General features: G+C 38.8%; 1 protein-coding gene across 7 annotated transcripts in view; it reads left to right on the top strand.

Moving 5' to 3' along the window:
• The window catches only part of ADAM23 (ADAM metallopeptidase domain 23), a 179,714-nt gene that overhangs the window by 78,870 nt on the left and 77,871 nt on the right, over positions 1-22,973 (top strand). For all 7 annotated transcript variants that reach the window (XR_012123597.1, XM_073218278.1, XM_073218280.1 and 4 more), the window contains exons 5-6: positions 8,626-8,708; positions 9,717-9,780. Coding sequence is in view for 6 of the 7 variants with exons in the window: in XM_073218278.1 (XP_073074379.1) it covers positions 8,626-8,708; positions 9,717-9,780 (147 nt within the window). In the remaining variant the exon portion in view is untranslated. The remainder of the gene's footprint in view (positions 1-8,625; positions 8,709-9,716; positions 9,781-22,973) is intronic.

The following is a 22,973-nucleotide window of genomic DNA, read 5'->3' as shown; positions in this document are numbered from 1 at the left end:
TTGTTGAATCTCCCTAAGAGTTAATGCAGTGGAAAGCGAGCAGAAATGCTAAATCAAGTGCAGGGACAGTGCTTCCTGGCATTTGTACAAACCAAAGCTTCTGTCAGCTGTGCCAGGGCTGAGCGCCCTGCGGATGCTGAATCATGATTCTGGAGTGGAGAAGCCGGCATGAGAACTTTATAGACTCAGCAAATGGGCCACCCTTGCAGGCCACAGTAACCTGATCCAAGCTTCTCACTAAGACAGTTCAGGGTTTTTTTGGGAAGCAGATAGCTAATTGGCCTCCAGAGGTCATCTGAGGTTCCAAAAGGAGGCCTCATCATTGGTAAGACACATCGTTACCTCCTATCAGCTGTAACAAAAATTAAAAACAAAGTGTATTTCAACTCTGGCAAAATGGTAGTTTGTCTTTGTGCTCATTGTTTTCCCCTTATTTATGACCCATTTTTCTCCAAATAGCTCATAAACCCAAACTTAACTTGCTTCATATATAATGAATTGTGACAGTCTGTTTCTTATGTGTCTGATTTAATACCAAACTAATACTATGTGCTAATATATGCTTTAAAATGAAGCCAGAAATACAGCTGAATATTAAGAGAGGACTTTTTGCACATGGTATTAAACCCAGAAGTTATAAATAATAATAGTGAAGATTATAAAAAATGTTTTAACATCCATGAATTAAAAATACCATAAACATATTCAGCCATGAAGAAGAAAACAAATCCTACCATTTACAACAACATGGACGGAGCTAGAGGGTATTATGCTCAGTGAAAAAGGCCAGGCAGAGAAAGACAAGTATCAAATGACTTCACTCATCTGTGGAGCAGAAGGACAAAGCAAAAACTGAAGAACAAAACAGCAGCAGACTCACAGAACCCAAGAATGGACTAACAGTTGCCAAAGGGAAAGGGGAGGATGGGTGGGAAGGGAGGGATAAGGGGAATAAGGGGCATTACGATTAGTACACATAATGTAGGGGGGTGGGCACCACGAAGGCAGTATAGCACAGAGAAGACCAGTAGGGATTCTATAGCATCTTACTACCCTGATGGACAGTGACTGTAATGCAGTCAGTATATGGTGGGAACTTGATAATGAGGAGAATCTAGTAACCACAATGTTGCTTGTATAATTGTATGTTAATGATACCAAAAAAAAAACCCCACCATAAACACAATTTCAAGGAAGACTGAGAAAAAACTTGGAAAATATATGAAACACCAAGGGTTGTTATCCTTAACATAAGGAGCCAAAACCAAGTAAAAAGGTAAATAGCCCAATAGAAAGTGGGCAAAGGGCATGGGCACCAAGATAATATGGTGCACACCATCTTGTAGCAGGATCTTTTTAACCTAACAATATTATAAACATGCATTATATAATGTTCTAAACTTTTATTTTTAAAAATGTATAGTATAGTATTCTTTCTTATTCATTTACTACAGTTTGTTTAATCTCATAGTAATAGATGTTTCGATTGTTTCCAGTCTTTCACTATACAAATAACTCTAAGGAAAAGGCCTTCCAGGTACATTTTTAACACATCTTTAAAAAAGTTTCTCGTACATATTGATGGTTCTTTCTGAAAGTTCACATAAATTCATGCTACCACTACCAGTACGTACATACTAAAAAACGTTTTTTTTTCAGCTTCACATTGTATTACATGTTGCTTAAGAAAATCTCTGTACAGACCACCAGCAAAGGAAATTAATGTGTAAGACTGGCTAGGTTAAATAAACCTGTTTTTACACAATATTTTTACACAACCTTTTTTCCAAAGATGTAAAACTATTCATAGACAAATACATGTACCTGTGCCCACACACATACTATTATTCACGTGACTATAGGGGAGTAAAATCACTGATGGCTTGTTTGGCTTTGAACTTGACTATGAATGTGGACTTTTAAGATATTCTGTGAATTAACTTCAAACAAAGTAATGAATCCACACTTTGAAGAATCTTGTCCAGGTTTCCCCCCCGGCACCTCTATCAAGTCCCTACCTAGTTCCCACTTCTAGCTAGGAGGCTAATGTCTTTAGGTTTTTAAATTTACTGGACAAAAGTGAGTTCAAAGGGCTCCTTTCCTTGTGAAGCATATATAGGAACTGGAGAGGTCAATAAATTAAGTAGGCAATATAGAATAGATGCCGGGTATCACTAAATTCATGTGGAAGAACTTCTGTTCTCCACCTGACAGAGCGACAGCTTTTGTTAGAGTTCTTACCACAGTACTTTACACAATATGTATAAGAGAACAATTTCGTTAATTTGTTGATCAACTTTGTTGATGAACTTATTAAACACAAGTTAATTTTTAGCATTTTAGTTCTTATGAAAGTTTTAGACATCAATGTAACAGTATACAAGTACTTTTCAAATTTATCCTATTTCTACTAAGTCCCATTAACTTTATAGTATTTGCTAGTACTTTGTTCTCTCTTATGTTCATAAAATAAATTGCCACCTGGCCAGCAGTGGAAGACTGAATAGACACAGTGCTCCCATCCCTACTTCCCACTACCGTATAACTCTGCACTGTTACTGGCTGGGGAAAATGTGCTTTCCTAGTTCTGTTTTCTCACCCTCGCTTCTTCCTGTCCCTCACCCCTGCCCAGAAAAGAAGAGTGGCTTTTAACTAATGGGAAGGTGCTGGGCATGTCTGCCTAGTCCCTTCCTCTCTTCTTTAGTGAGATCCACCTCCCTGTAGGAAGAGCACATTATCTCTACTTCTCCATGCTCTTCAGTTGTACAGAGGCAGCCCATGTGTGTGTGTGTGTGTGTTTGGAGGGAAGCTGTGCTGTCCCGTTGTGTCTGTGCCTGGGTGGGTAAGTCTAGCTAACTCAGGGTTGTAGCATCATAGGCCTATTGGCTTCTCAGCTAATTGCTTCCTCTGGCGCAGTGCTGTCAGAAATGAACATAGTACTTTGATCTCCGTGTCAGTCCTGTGTAACTCTCTCATTTGGTTTTAAACTTTGGTGGTTAACACTTCACAGCCACTGGGATAGTTATGATCACAATGCTGGACAATTGCAAGTGCTGGTGAGGCTGTAAAGAACTGGAACCCCCATATACTTGCAGGAATGTAAATGGTGGAGCTGCTTTGGGAAACTCAGAAGGTCAAGCTCATAGTTACCTTACTTACCAGCAGTTCTGCTCCTAGGTATATATCCAAGTGAATTGAAAGCATACTTCCAAACAAAAGCTTGTACATGGATGTTCATAGCAGCATTATTCATAATAGCAAAAAAGTATAAGCCGCCAAGATGTCCATCAACTGATGACTAAACAAAAGGTGGTATATCCACATAAGGGAATATTACTCAGCCATAAAAAGTAATAAAGTACCAATACATGGATGAATCTTATAAACGTGTTAAGTTAAGAAGCTAGTCACAAAGAACCACATGTTATGTGATTCCATTTACTTGAAATGATTTACTTTACTTGCCGGAATAGGCAAACCCATAGAGACCAAAAGTAGATTGATGGTTGCTCCAGGCTGAAGGGTAAGGAGGAATGGGGAGTGACTGCTAATGGGTATAGAGTTTCCTTCTGAGGTAATGAAAATATTTTGGAATTAGTCATGGTGGTAGCATAACTCTGTGAATATACTAAAAACCACTGAACTGTCCTCCTTAAAAGAGTGAGTTTTTATCATTTGTCAATGACATGCCATAAGAAAAAAAAAACCCTCAGGTGGGTGATGGGGGTTTATTTACCCACAAACATGACTCTTCTCCTTAAAATTAGGCTTGCCACTTAGGCTCAGAAGAAGCCATTCTTAGTCACTCATTAAAAAGATGTTGATTTAGCTTACTCTGATCTAGTCACTGTTCCAGGTGCTGGATGTCCATCAGTCAACCAAACAGGTGAAAGTCCTTCCTTTGTTATTTTCTTTATCACTATAATCACATGGCCCTCTTAGAACTTTTTTTTGTGCTTTCCTTATCAAACCATCCCTATGGCTCAGTGCAAGCTCACTTTTTCCATGAAGGTTTCTTGACAGGGATTGTCAAGAAACAGGGGGAGTCTGTCCACTGTCCAGAAGGAGTAGGCCTCTGTGGCACTGCTCCTGGCTGGGAAGTTAAAAAAATTCCCTATGAAGTCAAGAAAATAGACAACGCTGGCATCTCACAAAGCTATTTTAAGTTTGAATAGTGTAATTTTGTATGAACTATTAAAAATACATATAGCATTGATACAGCCTGTTTTAATACTTAAACGTCCCACCCCCTGCCATTGAGTTTAGTCCACATAAATAATTAAACTGGTGTTTGGGTCTCAAGTTCACTGATTCTCTAAAGTACTCTTTTTTCATTTCCTTTTCTTCAGTATTCAAATTCAGGCATATGTGTCCAATTATAGATATCTTTTCCTCTTTTGCTACCAGTCCATTGATTTATTAAATAGATTAGTACATCCTGATGATTGATAAGCTTGAAGTATTTAATGATATGGATATAGAATAATCATTTAAATATAGTATCATATTCCATTGTTATATAAAGAACCTGAGATATCAAAATACACATATTTCTGAGCTAAATTCTATGCAGTTTCTTTTAAATGTTTATTTAGACATTCAGGAGTTCATAGAAAACATCAGTGCTTGGTCACTGTAATGCCCAGGTTTGTGAATTTCTAAAGCAATGAAGATAATAAGAATTGGCTGATTGAACTTTACTGTAGCAGATGAGATAAGTAAACACGCAAAAGTGGGGCAATCTTATAACAAATTAAGTTGAAACAATAGGTTCTCTTTCCAATACAGTCCTATTTCCAATAGGTTGTATCTAAAGTGAGTAGAATAAAACTGTTTTGTCTTTTGATCGATGATACCAGAGAACCAAATTTTTTATCCTCTCTAGGTTATAATCACAGACTCAGAGTTGTTATCCCCAGCCACTTTGATTAAGAAGTGTTTTAAAGGATACACATTCAGTGTTTCATTATTTGCAATAGTGGCATGGTGATTTCCAATGGGGTTCTGAGCTTGGCAACCATGTGGGACAAAGTTGTCATTATTTGAACATTGTCTGGCTTGTGGAAGTGGCAAGCTGAGAAAGTTGGATTTTTAAGTTCTTTTGACTAGCCAATAACTTACATCAGATGCCAATTCCTGTTGAATTTAAATAACTGATGGACAGTTTTGAATCTGAAAATGTTGATGCCTGTGGGGACACACACAGACTTGTCATGTGCCAAATGAGCCCTTCTTGGTTCTCCTGCCTGCTGCTTGTCTAGTCACAGATCTGTGACCCACTGTTAGGTAGTGATATCGAAGTCACTGGCTATTGCTCTTGAACTGTCTGAGGCCCTGCTGACTAGAGAAGGAAATACTTACCTTAGGGCCTGAAGATGCGGGATTCAATCTGGCTTTTTACTGCCTTTTGCAGAGCCTTTTAGCCCTTGGTGACTGTCCCCTTATCTTTACATGGAGTTAGTGGTGTGCGATAGTGAGTGTTCAAGATAGCTAGGTCCTTGGGGGAAAGCATCCCCAGAGCTGACTGTCCCATGTCACCATTTACCTGAATGCCTCTTTTCAACTAGGATTTTTTAATACAAACTACCTCAAGATGTTAGTTTGCAGTAGTATTTACAGAATGCTGCCTAGATCTGGAGAGTTGCCAAATAGTATTTTTCTGGGAATCCTTTCTTAAAAACTTGGCATAAATTTAGTATTAAGAAACTCAGAGATCCTCTAATACTACTAATATTAATACTAAATTAGAGCCTGTCAAATTGCTTGTATGTTTAATATGACTGCATAATTTATATGTTTAAGGCTTCTGTTGAAGATTAACACCAGAGATTGGATATTACTTGAAGTCTCATTTAAGGTCCAGAAAATATGGTGATCTCAATATACACTCAAATATACAGGCAACTGAAATAGTTCCTTGAGATAATATCTTGCCTTAATCGAAATAACTAGCAATGACTTTTACGTGATGCTGAGAGAGCCTCACCAGGCTTCAGTTTCTGATGAAAGTGAATGGAACTAAAATCTAACAAAAGACTCAGAAATCTTTTCTGTGGAAAAAAAGAATATTTTTGGAAAAATCTAGAAAATACAGCTTTTCATAGAAAGGTCAAGTAAATATGACAGTTCGCTATGCACTTCTGATAATCAACTGACTTAAGATAGCCTTTGGTGTGATACCAAGTGCTAAATAGCTAGTTTGATGGAATTTACAGTTCCTTATGGTTGTTTTTAGAATCATGTGAAGAGCCTGAAATTTAATTGCAGAATATTGGCCTGGATTCTCAAATTGCTGAGATGTGTGATATCTTTTTTTCTTATAAGTTCCCATGTTGAATATGCAAGTAAAACTTGATATACTATATACAAGTCAATATTGTATACAAGGTTGCTTTTAGAGAATTAAACCTTTTACAAAGCAACCCTTTATAAAATATTAACAGGGTTATAATACCAACTTTAGACAATCAGCTTTAAAATTTGTATTGTAGTTATTAAGAGGAAATGAATGGAGTTGGTTAGGGAGTGGTCATTTGATGTGTTGATGAATATCTTAGGTGCTTTAAATGACCTCTGAGGCTACTGTAATACATAATGAGCAGTGATCAGAATGACTGTAAATCATCAATAAAAGTAAAAGTGTGTTCAGTATATTCTATTTAAGAAAATAAATAGGTAACTTCTGGCTAAACAATGTGGATTCCACACTTATATTTACTATTATTCCCTCCCAAACCCACTCAAATAACAGTTAAGGAATAAAAAAGGATATAAACCCACAGGGATGAAAACAAAGAGAGGAAAAGACAGTATATGAGAAGGTCCATAAAATCTTAGGGGATAGAGAGCAGATGGATGAGGGGTAACAGGTTTGAGCCTTTCCTACTCTGCAAAGTTCCAATATGTGGAAACCAAGAGGAAGCAAGTGAAATCATGTCACTTCACCCACAAAGGCACAGGAACTGAAGGTGCATGAAGACAGCAAGGTTGGTTGAAAGTCTGTATGGAGCATTTTTAAATTCCTGATCTACTCCATACCCCATAAAGCCAGGTGACCATCCTTTCTCCACTTTGGTAGAAAAGCTCTGCTTATAGAGAAAAATGCAAAAGAGAGAGTTATCAGAGGAGTAATATGTTTCCTAGAACTGAAGTGCATGCAGTTCCTTCATTAAAAGGTGTGACAGAGTGCCCAGCACAATGAATAAACAAAGACCCACATCAAGGCATGCCCTGAGATTTCATGAAAATGGGAATAAACAAAATTTCCTGAAGTCTTATTGATAGGGGAAAAATAGACTCATAGAAAATATCTAACATTAGAATGACATTCAATTCTTAACAGCAACAGAAGTTAAAAGATTGTGCACAATGCCATTAAAATGCTGAGAGGAAACAATTTCCAGTCTAGAATTCTCTACCCACCCAAATAGTTGATCTAGTATGAAGACAGGAAAAGAAATTTTCACAGGTGTAAGTTCTCACAAAATTTATCTTCTATGAACACTCTTTCAAGAAAATAGCAGAGAATGTGCCTTAATAAAAGGGAAGGGTAAGACCATGAATTAGAAAAGACACAGGATCTAGGATTCCTGATAGATGGGGGCAAAGGAATGCGCAGAATGATGGTAAAGAAGTCCTGGATGGCAGGTGTGGGCTGGGCCTGACAGAGGTCAAAGGGAGACAAGAGGGGTGTCTCCAGGAACAAGTTGACATGATGAATTACCTAATATGTTTGACCTTACGAGAAAAGTTGTAGATAATTCTAGATAATGGAGGGTATGTAAATGCTCAGTACATGGAAAAATAAGCAAATGAGAAAGTGAAGCAAAGATTCTTAAAAAAATTAAAAGTGGAGCAAGAAGGAAAGTATAATCACAATGGTACATCTGTGAGCAATATTTGCATAATTATAACACTAAATGTTAATTTAACCAAAAACTGGTGATGTGTATCAGAGACAAGAAGGGTTTTCAAAATTCTGTGTTAGGGAGATTATTTCTTAAGTGAAATAAATCAGGACATAACAGTATAACTCTTCCGTTCAGAAATACATAGGTAAACAACAGAAGAAATAGCTAAAAAAGTTAAAAATGATTGCCATAGAGGTGGGGAGAGAGGGAGAAAGGTACTGCTGTGTTTTTAAAAATAGGCCTTGTAGTTACTCTATGACTTTGAAAACTAAGTTCACATATATTTCTAAAATTTTTTAAACTAATTTTAAAAGGTAGAAAAAACAAATAATAAGGTCTTATGTAGTTTCTATGAAAAATGATTATTAATAACACCTTTGGGGGGGGTCTTTCCTCAGTTAGGTAGAGGCCATATTCCATATAATATCTGATAAGTATTTACTCCCTTACACGTGTGAGACAGGTATGTAAGTTGTACCAGTTGCATCAGTGTCTTATTCCTGTTAAAACCTGTTCTCTTTTATTAAACTTGATATACATATGCTCCTTCTAGAAAAGTTGAAATATTGCCTAGTGTTCTTTGAGATTTCATGTCAACCAGAAGGAGTTTCTAGGACAATCTTTGCATTTCTTTTAGCTTTTTAGAAGCACCCCTAAGGTTGAATCACAGTGCAGAAAGTATAATTAATCGGTTAAACTTTCTTCTGCATTGTAGGGTGGAGAGCACTGTTACTACCAAGGAAGCATCAGAGGCGTCAAGGACTCTAGGGCTGCTGTGTCGACATGCAATGGACTTCAGTATGTGGGACTCTCCATGGGAGAATGAACTTGCTTCCATCCATTCACCTTTTCCATGTTCTCTTTCACAGAAATTTATTGTAGTGACTCTTCTGTGCCAGTTCTGTGTTAGGGGCTGGTTATGGAGGGATGAACACTGAGAGCATTGTCTCTGCTCTCTTAACACTTAGTTTTCAGGAGAGTCAGAGATTAAACAAATGATTCCACAGATTAATATTTAATTGCCATTTTGGCAGGTACTGTGAAGGGGAAGGACAGAGACTTATGGGATGACTGAACCTAGTTCAGAAAGGTTTCCTAGAGGTGTATGACAGAGGACACGTGAGTCAGATTAGACTTAAGGATAAGCAGGTGTTAGCCAGTGAGGATGGGGTACCAGAGAGCCGAGCTCAGGCATTGGCTTTGAGGCAGGTGCTAGGAAAACATCTGTTGGCCCCTTTTAGATCCAAACACAGTAACACTGCATATAAAGATCTGGTGGCCATATGAAAAAGAAGGATTTTGAAGATTTTATCTTTGAGCTTTATAAAAAATATCCTGCATCTGTCAAAATTAAAGTGATTTGAAACACTGAATCATATTGATGGAAATACACAATTTGCAAGCATAAAGATACTTCTGTTTGCCTCTTCAGAATCAGGTGCTTTTAGACTATTCTTATGTGTTTTTCTTATAGTGATAGATGACATTGGATTTGCATGAATAGTTCTGTCCCAGATTAATCCTCTAATATTCCCATTTAGTGTCAGAAATTAATCATATCAGTATAATTTGATGCTCTTAGTATACACTTTTACACCTTTTGTAGCTTATATGTTGAATAGGACAATGCTGGGATCATAGTGCATTAGATTTGGGGCAATATACAGGCATTTGTTCAGATATACTCTTTTTTTTTGAAGACACAGTCCTTTTTTTTAAAGACACAGTAAATATGAAGCACACTTACTACTTCTTACGGTTGACTCAATTTGTTAATTCTTTCCTTGTTGGTTTCTTGTGTTGCAGTGGTATGTTTGAAGATAATACCTTCGTGTATATGATAGCACCACTGGAGCTGATTCATGATGAGGTAAGTCTGACTGGACATCAGTCTCCTTACGGTGTTTTATTCTTCCAGCATCTTTGCCTTTGAGCAAAAAGAGAACATAATGTAGATTTCAACAGGCATTAGTACATACTACCTTATGTCAAGCTTAGAATGATACCATGAGTTTGAGGCTTAAGTAGCACATCCCAGATGTGTTGAGAAGCTGGAGCTGGTGTACTGAGTTAAGAACATGCACATTATGACCGGCTGAATAAGGGGCACAAGCCACCAACATCGGGTCTGCAGGTAGTTCCTGTAGCATCTAAGCTCCCGCTCTGGGGAAGTGAAACCCACAGGGTCGTTTTGACTGAAGTGCAGTTTCAGTACACCCACACAGAGGAAGGAGAGCCGTAAGATTCATTACTTACGGATCCCAGAAGTGGAGGAGAGGGGCACAGTGAGCTGGAGAAGAGCAGTCTGTTCTCAGTCCCAAGTTACCAGCAATCAGGAAACAGCAGGCAGCAAGCGCCTGTTGTAAGGCAGTTGGGGGTGGAAGTCACTCACTTTTTCCCTTGGACTTGATTCTAAGTGGTTATTTTGAAGGGTGCCCTGGGAAAAGCAAATTTAGGGTGAAAATCCTAAATTCAAGTCCTTATCTAAATGTCCAAACTCAGAGTGTGAACAGGTTTATCATACTGTAAAATGCTTAGGCAGCAGCTCAGGAAAACAAAAGTCGTTTTTCTCATCGGGGCCACATAACAGGCCACACATCAGTAAGGGATGATAAGAGGTAATGAACCTAGGTTTTCTGAAGCAAAGGACAGTTCTTTCCAATCTGTATAGAGAACAAAGAGGACATTCTGTTTTATATTGACCAACATCTTTTCCTTTAAACTGGCTTTTATTCCCACTTCTTCTTTAGAAGACCGTAAGCATATACTTAAGTTTTATGAGTCTTAGAATCTTCAGAGGGGAAATTCTGGGTTTGAGCTGTGATTACATTATGTAATATTTCATTTTCTGTAGAGATAGGGAAGAAAATAACATTTAGATCATGCACAGGCCAGCAACCTAGACAAGAAATCACCAGGGTGTTATGCTAAGTGAAATAAGTCAGAGAAAGACAAGTACTGTATGGTTTCACTTATATGCAGAATCCAAAAAAATGAACTCATAGAAACGGAATAGATTAGTGGTTACCGGAGACCAGTGGGAAAATGGGTGAAGGTGGTCAAAAAGTACAAGCTTCCAGTTATAAGATAAATAGTTCTGGGGATGTAATGTACAGCATGGTGACTATAGTAAATGATATTCTATATTTGAAAGTTGCTAATAGAGTACATCCTAAAAGTTCTCATTGCAAGGAAAATAATTTTAACTGTGAGGTGATGGATGTTAATTAAATTTGTTGTAGAGATCAATGTGCAATATGCACGTATATCAAATCATTGTGTTGTACATCTTAAACTTAGACAATTTTAGGTGTCAATTATAGCTCAATAAAACTGGATGAAGGAAAAGAAATCATATACTCTAATAGTGTTGCTCACTAATAGAATGCAGCCTAATTTAAAATTTGTTGTATATTCATCAAATATTGTGATGAGGGCTTACCACATGCTAGGTAGTATATAGGTGCTGGGGTAAAGCTGGAACAAGACAGACAGACCTGGGGCTTAATGATGTGTACAGTCTGCTGGGGCAGACAGGAGTAAGCAGGATGACTAAGTAATTACATACGGTATGTTTGATAGTAATACATGTTGAGAAAAAACGAAGCCAGGAAGGTGGAGTTAAACCTTCATTTTACCTATCTAGGGAAGGGCATAATAAGACGATCATTTTGAATGACAACTTTCAAGAAATTAGGGGGGCTGGAAGAACTCCAGGAGAAGACAAAATGCAAAGGCCCTGAGGCAGGAGTTTTCCTAGTGTGTTGTAAGAAGTCCAGGGAACTCAACCTGGTTGTAGAGGAGTAGACAGAGGGAGAATGCTAGGAAATGAAGAGACTGAGAGGTAGTAGGAGGGAAGTCATGTCAGTAAAAAAGAACTGATAATGAAAAAATAGTATTTTGGGAGGAGTAGAATCAGAACAAATCATTTGATGGGGAGCAGAAAAGTATTTTTTTTTTTTTTTTTTTTGAGAGGGCATCTCATACTTATTGATCAAATGGTTGTTAACAACAATAAAATTCAGTATAGGGGGGTCAATGCTCAATGTACAATCATTAATCCATCTCAAGCCTAATTCTCGTCAGTCTCCAATCTTCTGAAGCATAACGAACACGTTCTTACATGGTGAACGAATTCTTACAGAGTGAATAAATTCTTACATGGTGAACAGTACAAGGGCAGTCATCACAGAAACTTTCGGTTTTGATCATGCAATATGACCTATAAACCATCAGGTCAAATATGAATATTCATTTGATTTTTGTACTTGATTTATATGTTGATCCCACATTTCTCCTATTATTATTATTATTTTTATTTTTAATAAAATGCTGAAGTGGTAGGTAGATGCAAGATAAAGGTAGAAAACATAGTTTAGTGCTGTAAGAAGGCAAATATAGATGATCAGATGATCAGGTGTGTGCCTATGGACTAAGTATTAATCCAGGCTAGACAAGGGCAGCAAGACATCCACGGATGCAGAAGATTTCTCTCAAAGCAGGGGGGGTGAGGTTCTGAGCCTCACCTCTGTTGATCCCCAAATTCTCACCTGATGGCCCCCCTGCGACTGTGCCTGTCTTAGGTTGTTCCTCCCTTGAGGAATCTTACCCGTCTCTGGCTAACCAGTCATCTTCCGGGGCCATACAGGGAAATGTAAAGTTGGTAAATGAGAGAGAAGCCATATTGTTTGCAAAGGTTAGCTTTTTACTTCTTTGCAGATTTATGCCCTGTGGCTTCTATGCCCAGCACTTGTCTCGAGGTATCTTTACCACCTGGAGGAATTATGATACTCGGTAAATTCGATATGAGGCACGAATTCTATTTAAGGTTTGTAATTAGGAAGGAAGAAGAAAAGCTATAGATGTAGCATATGAAGGAAACTTGGGAGGATTGATTATTTCTTTGACATATCTTCTTGTATAGTACCTTAAGTATGTATAGGTTTTAAACTACTAACTAATTTGCACACACATATTAACATAATAGGAATACGGTGACATAAACAAAGCAAATCTATAATTACCAGCCATCTCCAGTGAAGCCAAGAAAACCATTTAGGCACCCTAGGCATTTGTGAAAATTTATCTATGATATGATGGATATTGTCCAACTGTACTTGAACTATCAGACAAATTAAAGCAGCCCATTTCTGGGATCTGTTCACATCCCATATGTTCTTTTAACCATAGATAGTCTATAGTCATGAGATTTTGGGGTGCTACAACTTGCACCCCTCCCAACTCCTGGTTGAGTTCCAACAGTACAGATCCAGTCAAATTCGTTGTCTCACTGTATGCACATGCCAGCCTAGACATCTCCCTCCTCCTTCTTATGGCAAGTCCAGGAGACGGTGGGCTGGATGCAGCCACAACCGCAGCATCGTCCGGATCCCTGTGGAGGCTTTTTGATGATCATCCCCCGGCACAAGTCCTCCAGAGAGTGCTGATGCCGGAAGCACCTCCTCATATCGTATCTTAGTTCATTTTCTGGGTATCCAAGCTAGGCCTTGATCTTCTGCGTAGAAACAAACAGACCCTTTGCCCACACTTTGACATGCCCTCTATACCACTGTGCAGAACTCATTGGAGGTCAGCACACAGTAACTGCTTTTTTTTTCTTTTTTTAATTAAGAGAAAGGAATATTATCAGAAAAGAGTACCTCCATAGCTGATCATCTGACACCCTTTAAGTGATCAACATTAAGGATATTTAAAGCATGCGTTGATCTTTGATTTACCAATAGTTTTATCCTGTTAAGGAGTAATCCCCCTTTTCTTTCTTTCTTTCTTTTTTTTTTTTTAAATTTTTAATCTACACTTACCTGAAGAATACTATGTTTACTATGCTCTCCCCTATATCAGGTCCCCCCTAACAACCACATTACGGTTACTGTCCATCAGCTTAGCAAAATGTGGTAGAGTCACTACTTGTCCTCTCTGTGTTGTGCAGCCCACCCTCCCCTTTCTCCCTCCCCCCCATGCATGCTAATCTTAATACCCCCCTTCTTCTTCCCCCCCCTTATCCCTCCCTGCCCACCCATCCTCCCCAGTTCCTTTCCCTTTGGTACCTGTTAGTCCATTTTTGGGTTCTGTAATTCTGCTGCTGTTTTGTTCCTTCAGTTTTTCCTTTGTTCCTTTACTCCTCAGATGAGTGAAATCATTTGGTATTTCTCTTTCTCCGCTTGGCTTATTTCACTGAGCATAATACTCTCCAGCTCCATCCATGTTGCTGCAAATGGTTGGATTTTTCCACTTCTTATGGCTGAGTAGTATTCCATTGTGTATATGTACCACATCTTCTTTATCCATTCATCTACAGATGGACATTTAGGTTGCTTCCAATTCTTGGCTATTGTAAATAGTGCTGCGATAAACATAGGAGTGCATCTGTCTTTCTCAAACTTGATTGCTGCGTTCTTAGGGTAAATTCCTAGGAGTGGAATTCCTGGGTCAAATGGTAGGTCTGTTTTGAGCATTTTGATGCACCTCCATACTGCTTTCCACAATGGTTGAACTAATTTACATTCCCACCAGCAGTGTAGGAGGGTTCCCCTTTCTCCACAGCCTCGCCAACATTTGTTGTTGTTTGTCTTTTGGATGGCAGCTATCCTTACTGGTGTGAGGTGATACCTCATTGTAGTTTTAATTTGCATTTCTCTGATAATTAGCGATGTGGAGCATCTTTTCATGTGTCTCTTGGCCATCTGTATTTCTTTTTTGGAGAACTGTCTGTTCAGTTCCTCTGCCCATTTTTTAATTGGGTTATTTGTTTTTTGTTTGTTGAGGCGTGTGAGCTCTTTATATATTCTGGACGTCAAGCCTTTATCAGATCTGTCATTTTCAAATATATTCTCCCATACTGTAGGGTTCCTTTTTGTTCTATTGATGGTGTCTTTCGCTGTACAGAAGCTTTTCAGCTTAATGTAGTCCTACTTGCTCATTTTTGCTGTTGTTTTCCTTGCCCGGGGAGATATGTTCAAGAAGAGATCACTCATGTTTATATCTAAGAGGTTTTTGCCTATGTTTTTTTCCAAGAGTTTAATGGTTTCGTGACTTACATTCAGGTCTTTGATCCATTTTGAGTTTACCTTTGTATATGGGGTTAGACAATGGTCCAGTTTCATTCTCCTACATGTAGCTGTCCAGTTTTGCCAGCACCATCTGTTGAAGAGACTGTCATTTTGCCATTGTATGTCCATGGCTCCTTTATCAAATATTAATTGACCATATATGTTTGGGTTAATTTCTGGGGTCTCTAATCTGTTCCACTGGTCTGTGACTCTGTTCTTGTGCCAGTACCAAATTGTCTTGATTACTATGGCTTTGTAGTAGAGCTTGAAGTTGGGGAGTGAGATCCCCCCTACTTTATTCTTCTTTTTTAGGATTGCTTTGGCTATTCGGGGTCTTTGGTGTTTCCATATGAATTTTTGAATTATTTGTTCCAATTCATTGAAGAATGTTGCTGGTAATTTGAGAGGGATTGCATCAAATTTGTATATTGCTTTCGGCAGGATGGCCATTTTGACGATATTAATTCTTCCTAGCCATGAGCATGGGATGAGTTTCCATTTATTAGTGTCCCCTTTAATTTCTCTTAAGAGTGACTTGTAGTTTTCAGAGTATAAGTCTTTCACTTCCTTGGTTAGGTTTATTCCTAGGTATTTTATTCTTTTTGATGCAATGGTGAATGGAATTGTTTTCCTGATTTCTCTTTCTATTGATTCGTTGTTAGTGTATAGGAAAGCTACAGATTTCTGTGTGTTGATTTTGTATCCTGCAACTTTGCTGTATTCCGATATCAGTTCTAGTAGTTTTGGAGTGGAGTCTTTAGGGTTTTTTATGTACAGTATCATATCATCTGCAAATAGTGACAGTTTAACTTCTTCTTTACCAATCTGGATTCCTTGTATTTCTTTGTTTTGTCTGATTGCCGTGGCTAGGACCTCCAGTACGATGTTAAATAACAGTGGGGAGAGTGGGCATCCCTGTCTGGTTCCCGATCTCAGTGGAAATGCTTTCAGCTTCTCGCTGTTCAGTATAATGCTGGCTGTGGGTTTATCATATATGGCCTTTATTATGTTGAGGTACTTGCCCTCTATTCCCATTTTGCTGAGAGTTTTTATCATGAATGGATGTTGAATTTTGTCAAATGCTTTTTCAGCATCTATGGAGATGATCATGTGGTTTTTGTCTTTCTTTTTGTTGATGTGGTGGATGATGTTGATGGATTTTCGAATGTTGTACCATCCTTGCATCCCTGGGATGAACCCCACTTGGTCATGGTGTATGATCCTTTTGATATACTGTTGAATTCTGTTTGCTAATATTTTATTGAGTATTTTTGCATCTACATTCATCAGGGATATTGGTCTGTAATTTTCTTTTTTGGTGGGGTCTTTTCCTGGTTTTGGTATTAGGGTGATGTTGGCTTCATAGAATGAGTTTGGGAGTATTCCCTCTTCTTCTATTTTGTGGAACACTTTAAGGAGAATGGGTATTATGTCTTCTCTGTGTGTCTGATAAAATTCCGAGGTAAATCCGTCCGGCCCCGGAGTTTTGTTCTTGGGTAGTTTTTTGATTACTGTTTCAATTTCTTTGCTTGTAATTGGTTTGTTTAACTTTTGTGTTTCTTCCTTGGTCAGTCTTGGGAGGTTGTATTTTTCTAGGAAGTTGTCCATTTCTTCTAGGTTTTCCAGCTTGTTGGCATATAGGTTTTCATAGTAGTCTTTAATAATTCTTTGTATTTCTGTGGAGTCTGTCGTGATTTTTCCATTCTCATTTCTGATTATGTTGATTTGTGTTGACTCTCTTTTTCTCTTAATAAGTTGGGCTAGAGGCTTATCTATTTTGTTTATTTTCTCAAAGAACCAGCTCTTGGTTTCATTGATTTTTGCTATTGTTTTATTCTTCTCAATTTTGTTTATTTCTTCTCTGATCTTTATTATGTCCCTCCTTCTGCTGACTTTAGGCCTCATTTGTTCTTCTTTTTCCAGTTTTAATAGTTGTGATGTTAGACTATTCATTTGGGATTGTTCTTCCTTCTTCAAGTGTGCCTGGATTGCTATATACTTTCCTCTTAAGACTGCTTTCGCTGCATCCCACAGAAGTTGGGGCTTAGTGTTGTTGTTGTCATTTGTTTCTATATATTCCTTGATCTCTATTTTGATTTGTTCATTGATCCATTGATTATTTAGTAGCATGTTGTTAAGCCTCCATGTGTTTGTGAGCCTTTTTGTTTTCTTTGTAGAATTTATTTCTACTTTCATACCTTTGTGGTCTGAAAAATTGGTTGGTAGAATTTCAATATTGTGGAATTTACTGAGGCTCTTTTTGTGAGCTAGTATGTGGTCTATTCTGGAGAATGTTCCATGTGCACTTGAGAAGAATGTATATCCTGTTGCTTTTGGATGTAAAGTTCTATAGATGTCTATTAGGTCCATCTGTTCTAGTGTGTTGTTCAGTGCCTGTGTGTCTTTACTTATTTTCTGCCCGGTGGATCTATCCTTTGGGGTGAGTGGTGTGTTGAAGTCTCCTACAATGAATGCATTGCAGTCTATTTCCCTCTTTAGTTCTGTTAGTATTTGCTTCACATATGCTGGTGCTCCTGTATTGGGTGCATATATATTTAGAATGGTTATATCCTCTTGTTGGACTAAGCCCTTTATCATTATGTAGTATCCTTCTTTATCTCTTGTTACTTTCTTTGTTTTGAAGTCTATTTTGTCTGATATTAGTACTGCAACCCCTGCTTTCTTCTCACTGTTGTTTGCCTGAAATATGTTTTTCCATCCCTTGACTTTTAGTCTATGCTTATCTTTGGGTTTAAGGTGAGTTTCTTGTAAGCAGCATATAGATGGGTCTTGCTTTTTTATCCATTCTATTACTCTATGTCTTTTGATTGGTGCATTAAGTCCATTTACATTTAGGGTGACTATTGAAAGATATGTACTTATTGCCATTGCAGGCTTTAGATTCGTGGTTACCAAAGGTTCAAGGTTAGCTTCTTTAGTATCTTACTGCCTAACTTAGCTCGCTTATTGAGCTGTTATATACACTGTCTGGAGAGTCTTTTCTTCTCTCCCTTCTTATTCCTCCTCCTCCATTCTTCATATGTTGTGTGTTTTGTTCTGTGCTCTTTTTAGGGGTGCTCCCATCTAGAGCAGTCCCTGTAGGATGCCCTGTAGAGGTGGTTTGTGGGAAGCAAATTCCCTCAGCTTTTGCTTGTCTGGGAATTGTTTGATCCCACCATCATATTTAAATGATAGTCGTGCTGGATATAGTATCCTTGGTTCAAGGCCCTTCTGTTTCATTGCATTAAGTATATCATGCCATTCTCTTCTGGCCTGTAGGGTTTCTGTTGAGAAGTCTGATGTTAGCCTGATTGGTTTTCCTTTATAGGTGACCTTTTTCTCTCTAGCTGCCTTTAAAACTCTTTCCTTGTCCTTGATCCTTGCCATTTTAATTATTATGTGTCTTGGTGTTGTCCTCCTTGGATCCTTTCTGTTGGGGGTTCTGTATAATTCCATGGTCTGTTCGATTATTTCCTCCCCCAGTTTGGGGAAGTTTTCAGCAATTATTTCTTCAAAGACACTTTCTATCCCTTTTCCTCTTTCTTCCTCTTCTGGTATCCCTATAATACGAATGTTTTTCCTTTTGTATTGGTCACATATTTCTCTTAGTGTTGTTTCATTCCTGGAGATCCTTTTATCTCTCTCTATGTCAGCTTCTATACGTTCCTGTTCTCTGGCTTCTATTCCTTCAATGGCCTCTTGCATCTTATCCATTCTGCTTATAAATCCTTCCAGGGATTGTTTCACTTCTGTGATCTCTTTCCTGACATCTGTGATCTCCTTCCGGACTTCATCCCACTGCTCTTGCATTTTTCTCTGCATCTCATCCCATTGCTCTTGCATTTTTTTCTGCATCTCTGTCAGCATGTTCATGATTTTTATTTTGAATTCTTTTTCAGGAAGACTAGTTAGGTCTGTCTCCTTCTCAGGTGTTGTCTCTGTGATCTTTGTCTGCCTGTAGTTTTGCCTTTTCATGGTGATAGAGATAGTTTGCAGAGCTGGTACAAGTGACCGCTGGAAGAGCTTCCCTTCTTGTTGGTTTGTAGCCTTTTCCTGGGAGAATAGCGACCTCTAGTGGCTTGTGCTGGGCAGCTGTGCGCAGACAGGGCTTCTGCTTCCTGCCCAGTTGCTTTGGGGTTTATCTCCGCTGTTGCTGTGGGCTTGGCCTGGCTGGGGCTGTTCCTCCAAAATGGTGGAGCCCCGTTGGAGGGGGAGCAGCCAGGAGACTATTTATCTCCGTAAGGGGCCTCTGTGCTCCCTGCTGCCCAGGGGGTTAGAGTGCCCAGAGATCCCCAGATTCCCTGCTTCTGGTCTAAGTGACCTGTCCTGCCCCTTTAAGATTTCCAAAAAGCACTCTCCAAACCAAAACAACAGCAGCAACAATGAGAGAGGGAACAGAAACAAAGAGAAAAAAAAAAAGGAAAAAAACGGAAAAAACAAGCAATTTTTTTTTTTTTTTTTTTTTTGTCCTCAGGTGCCGGTCCCAGGCACCCGCTCACTGGTCCTGCTGCCCTGTCTCCCTAGCACCAGGGTCCCTGTCCTTTCAAGGCTTCCAAAAAGCACCCACCCACCGGTCCCGCAGGGAAGGAACGCTCAATATTCTTTGTCCTCAGGCACTGGTCCCACGCACCCGCTCACCAGTCCCGCCGCCCTGCCTCCCTAGCACCGGGGTCCCTGTCCCTTCAAGGCTTCCAAAAAGCACTCGGCAAAAAGAGAGAAAAAAAAGGGGAAAAACGCGCGATTTCTTCCGTCCTCAGGTGCTGGTCTCAGGCACCCACCCACCGGTCCCACAGGGAAAAATGCAGGATATTCTTTGTCCTCAGGTGCCGGTCCCAGGCACCCGCTCACCAGTCCCGCCGCCCTGCCTCCCTAGCACCGGGGTCCCTGTCCCTTTTAGGCTTCCAAAAAGCACTCGCAGAAAAGAGAAAAAAAAAAGGGGAAAAACGCGCGATTTCCTCTGTCCTCAAGTGCCGGTCTCAGGCACCCGCCCACCGGTCCCGCAGGGAAAAACGGGGGATATTCTTTGTCCTCAGGCGCCGGTCCCAGCCACCCGCTCACCAGTCCCGCCACCGTGCCTCCCTAGCACTGGGGTCCCCGTCCCTTCAAGGCTTCCAAAAAGCGCTCGCCAAAAAGAGAAAAAAAAAAAAAGGGGAAAAACGCGCGACCTCCTCCGTCCTCAGGCACCGGTCTCAGGCACCCGCCCCCAGGTCTCGCAGGGAGAAACGCGGGATATTCTTTGTCCTCCGGCGCCGTTCCCAGGCACCTCCTCACCGGTCCCGCCACCCTGCCTCCCCAGCAACGGGGGCCCGTCCCTCTAAGGCTTCCAAAAAGCGCTCGCCGAAAAAAAAAAAAAAAAAACCACTCCGGTTTCTCTCCACCCGCCGGGAGCCGGGGGGAGGGGCGCTCGGGTCCCGCCGGGCTGGGGCTTGTATCTTACCCCCTTCACAAGGCGCTGGGTTCTTGCAGGTGTGGATGTGGTCTGGATGTTGTCCTGTGTCCTGTGGTCTCTATTTTAGGAAGATTTTTCTTTGTTATATTTTCATAGCTCTATGTGTTTTTGGGAGGAGATTTCCACTGCTCTACTCAAGCCGCCATCTTGGCTCCGCCCAGAAAAGTATTTTTTATCTTTAGAGATTTCAAATATAGATAAAATAAATTTGGAACAGGTACTAGTCATTTAGCTTATTGATAATAATAGTCAAACAGATAAACATTTATCTTCTTTATGGTGGCAATGTATATATGACTATGGGGTAAATTTCAAATTTGAGGTAGAAAAGCCATTAAATTTTAAGTCATTAATTTTTTTATTAAAGTATTATTTGATACACAATCTTGTTTTCAAGTATAAAATACAGTGGTTCAAACCACATTTTAAATCCTCCCTCCAACTAGTACATTTACAATCTGTCAACCTAGAAAGATGTTACAGAACCATTGGCTATATTCTCCATGCTGCCTTACCATCTCTGAGACCAATTTATATTGATTGATTTTTTTGCCCCTTTATCCCCCTCACAGTTATCAACCACTCACCCCAACACCTCCCCAATGGTAACCACCTTCACTACTCAGTGTCTATGAGTCTACTACTGTTTTGTTCATTTTGTTTTGTTTTGTTTTTAGTTTCCACAAATAAGTGAAATCATATGATATTTGCCTTTTTCCACGTGGCTTATTTCGCTTAGCATAATACCCTTTGAGTCCGTCCATGGTGTCACAAATGGCAGGATTTCTTTCTTTTTATGGCTGAATAATATTTCACTGTGTATGTGTACCACCTCCTCTTTATTTATTCATCTATTATTGGACACTTTGGTTGCTTCCATACCTTCGCTATTGTAAATAATGTGACAGTAAACACAGGGGTGCATGTATCTTTTTGAATCAGGGGTTTTGTTTTCTTCAGGTAAATTCCTAGATGTGAGATTACTGGGCTGTATGGTATTTCTCTGTTGAGTTTTTTGAGGACTCTCCATACTGCTTTCCACAGTGGCTACACCAATTCACATTCCCACCAACAGTGTAGAAAAGTTCCCTTTTCTCCATATCCTTTCCAATACTTGTTATTTCTTATCTTTTGGATAGCGGTCATTCTGACTGGCTTGAGGTGATACTTCACTGTAATTTGACTGGCATTTCCCTGATGATTAACAATGTGGAGCATCTTTTCATGTGCCTGTTGGCCATCTGTATTTCTTTAGAAAAGTATCTGTTGAGCTCCTCCACCCATTTTTTAATTGGGCTATTTGGTTTTTTTTTTGGTGTTGAGGTATATGAGTTTTTTATATATTTTGAATGCTAACATCTTATCAGAGAAATTGTTTAAGAGTATACTCTCCCAGACTGTAGGTTGCTTTTTGTTCTGTGGATGGTGAACTTTGCTATACAGAAGCTTTTTAGTTTGATGTAGTCCCACTTGTTCATTTTTTATTTTGTTTCCCTTGCCCAAGGAGATGTGTCCAGAAAAAAATTGCTCATGCTTATGTTTAAGAGATTTTTGCCTGTATTTTCTTCTGTGAGTTTTATGGCTTCATGTCTTATATTTAGTTCTTTAGTTCATTAAATGGTTAATTTTTTAGTAAACCTGTATTATTTTTCAACTAGTAAGCATAAAAGTTACCAGATAGCAAAGAAAATCTCACCCGGAAAAAATCATTTTGATTAAATGTTTGCCCCTATTCCAGTGGTAGATACTTAACCTATATACAGCAAATTATTGACTCATTCAGCAAAAAATTGACTTTGAATTCTGACATTGATTAATGGCACTGTTACCTTTAAAAAAAACCCTAAACTACAAAGAACAAAACAAAAACAAAATTAAAGCTCCCTAAGCCTTAGTGTTTTTAAATATATAATATGAGATCATTTTTCCATGAAATCCAAATAGGGCAACCTTGCAGATTTGATGAATTAATAAATGTGTGTGACTATGTCTAGTGAATGGTTGAAAAGATTTATAATTAACTGTTATTATCCTAATGCTTAGAGCATTAGCTTTGCATTGTTATACCCATACCATATTCTTCAGGGTCTGATTGTTACGTGCTTAATGGCTTTTCTTTTTTGCCTTCCTTCTTGCCACCTACCTTTAGTTCATGTAACAATATGTCCTCATATTCATCATGGGTAGAGGGAAAAGAACAGTGCTTGAAACTTAGGCAATTTTTAAAATTGTGTTGCTAATCCAGTTGTGAGTTTCATTATTCTAGGTATCTGTTCACCTGTTACTAGAGTTTACTGTACTCAAATTTAGAGTTTTTGATGTTTAGATTATTATTATTAATTTTAGTATGCTTACAATAAGTCAAGTGATATGAATGGAATATTTCTAATGATAATTCATATTATCTCTAAGTAGTAAATGAATAGCAAAACTCTTAAATATTGTAAGTCTTTGTGTATCTATTAAGAACACCTCTTTGTAACTGTTTTTCTGATTATAAAACTAATGCATTGTAGCAAATTTGGAAAAGCAAAATAAGTAGTA

The sequence above is a fragment of the Manis javanica genome, chromosome 12 (genome assembly GCF_040802235.1).
Source record: "Manis javanica isolate MJ-LG chromosome 12, MJ_LKY, whole genome shotgun sequence".
Classification (NCBI taxonomy): domain Eukaryota; kingdom Metazoa; phylum Chordata; class Mammalia; order Pholidota; family Manidae; genus Manis; species Manis javanica.
Note: the sequence above shows the minus strand (reverse complement) of the source record. Positions and strands in the feature narration are given on the sequence as shown.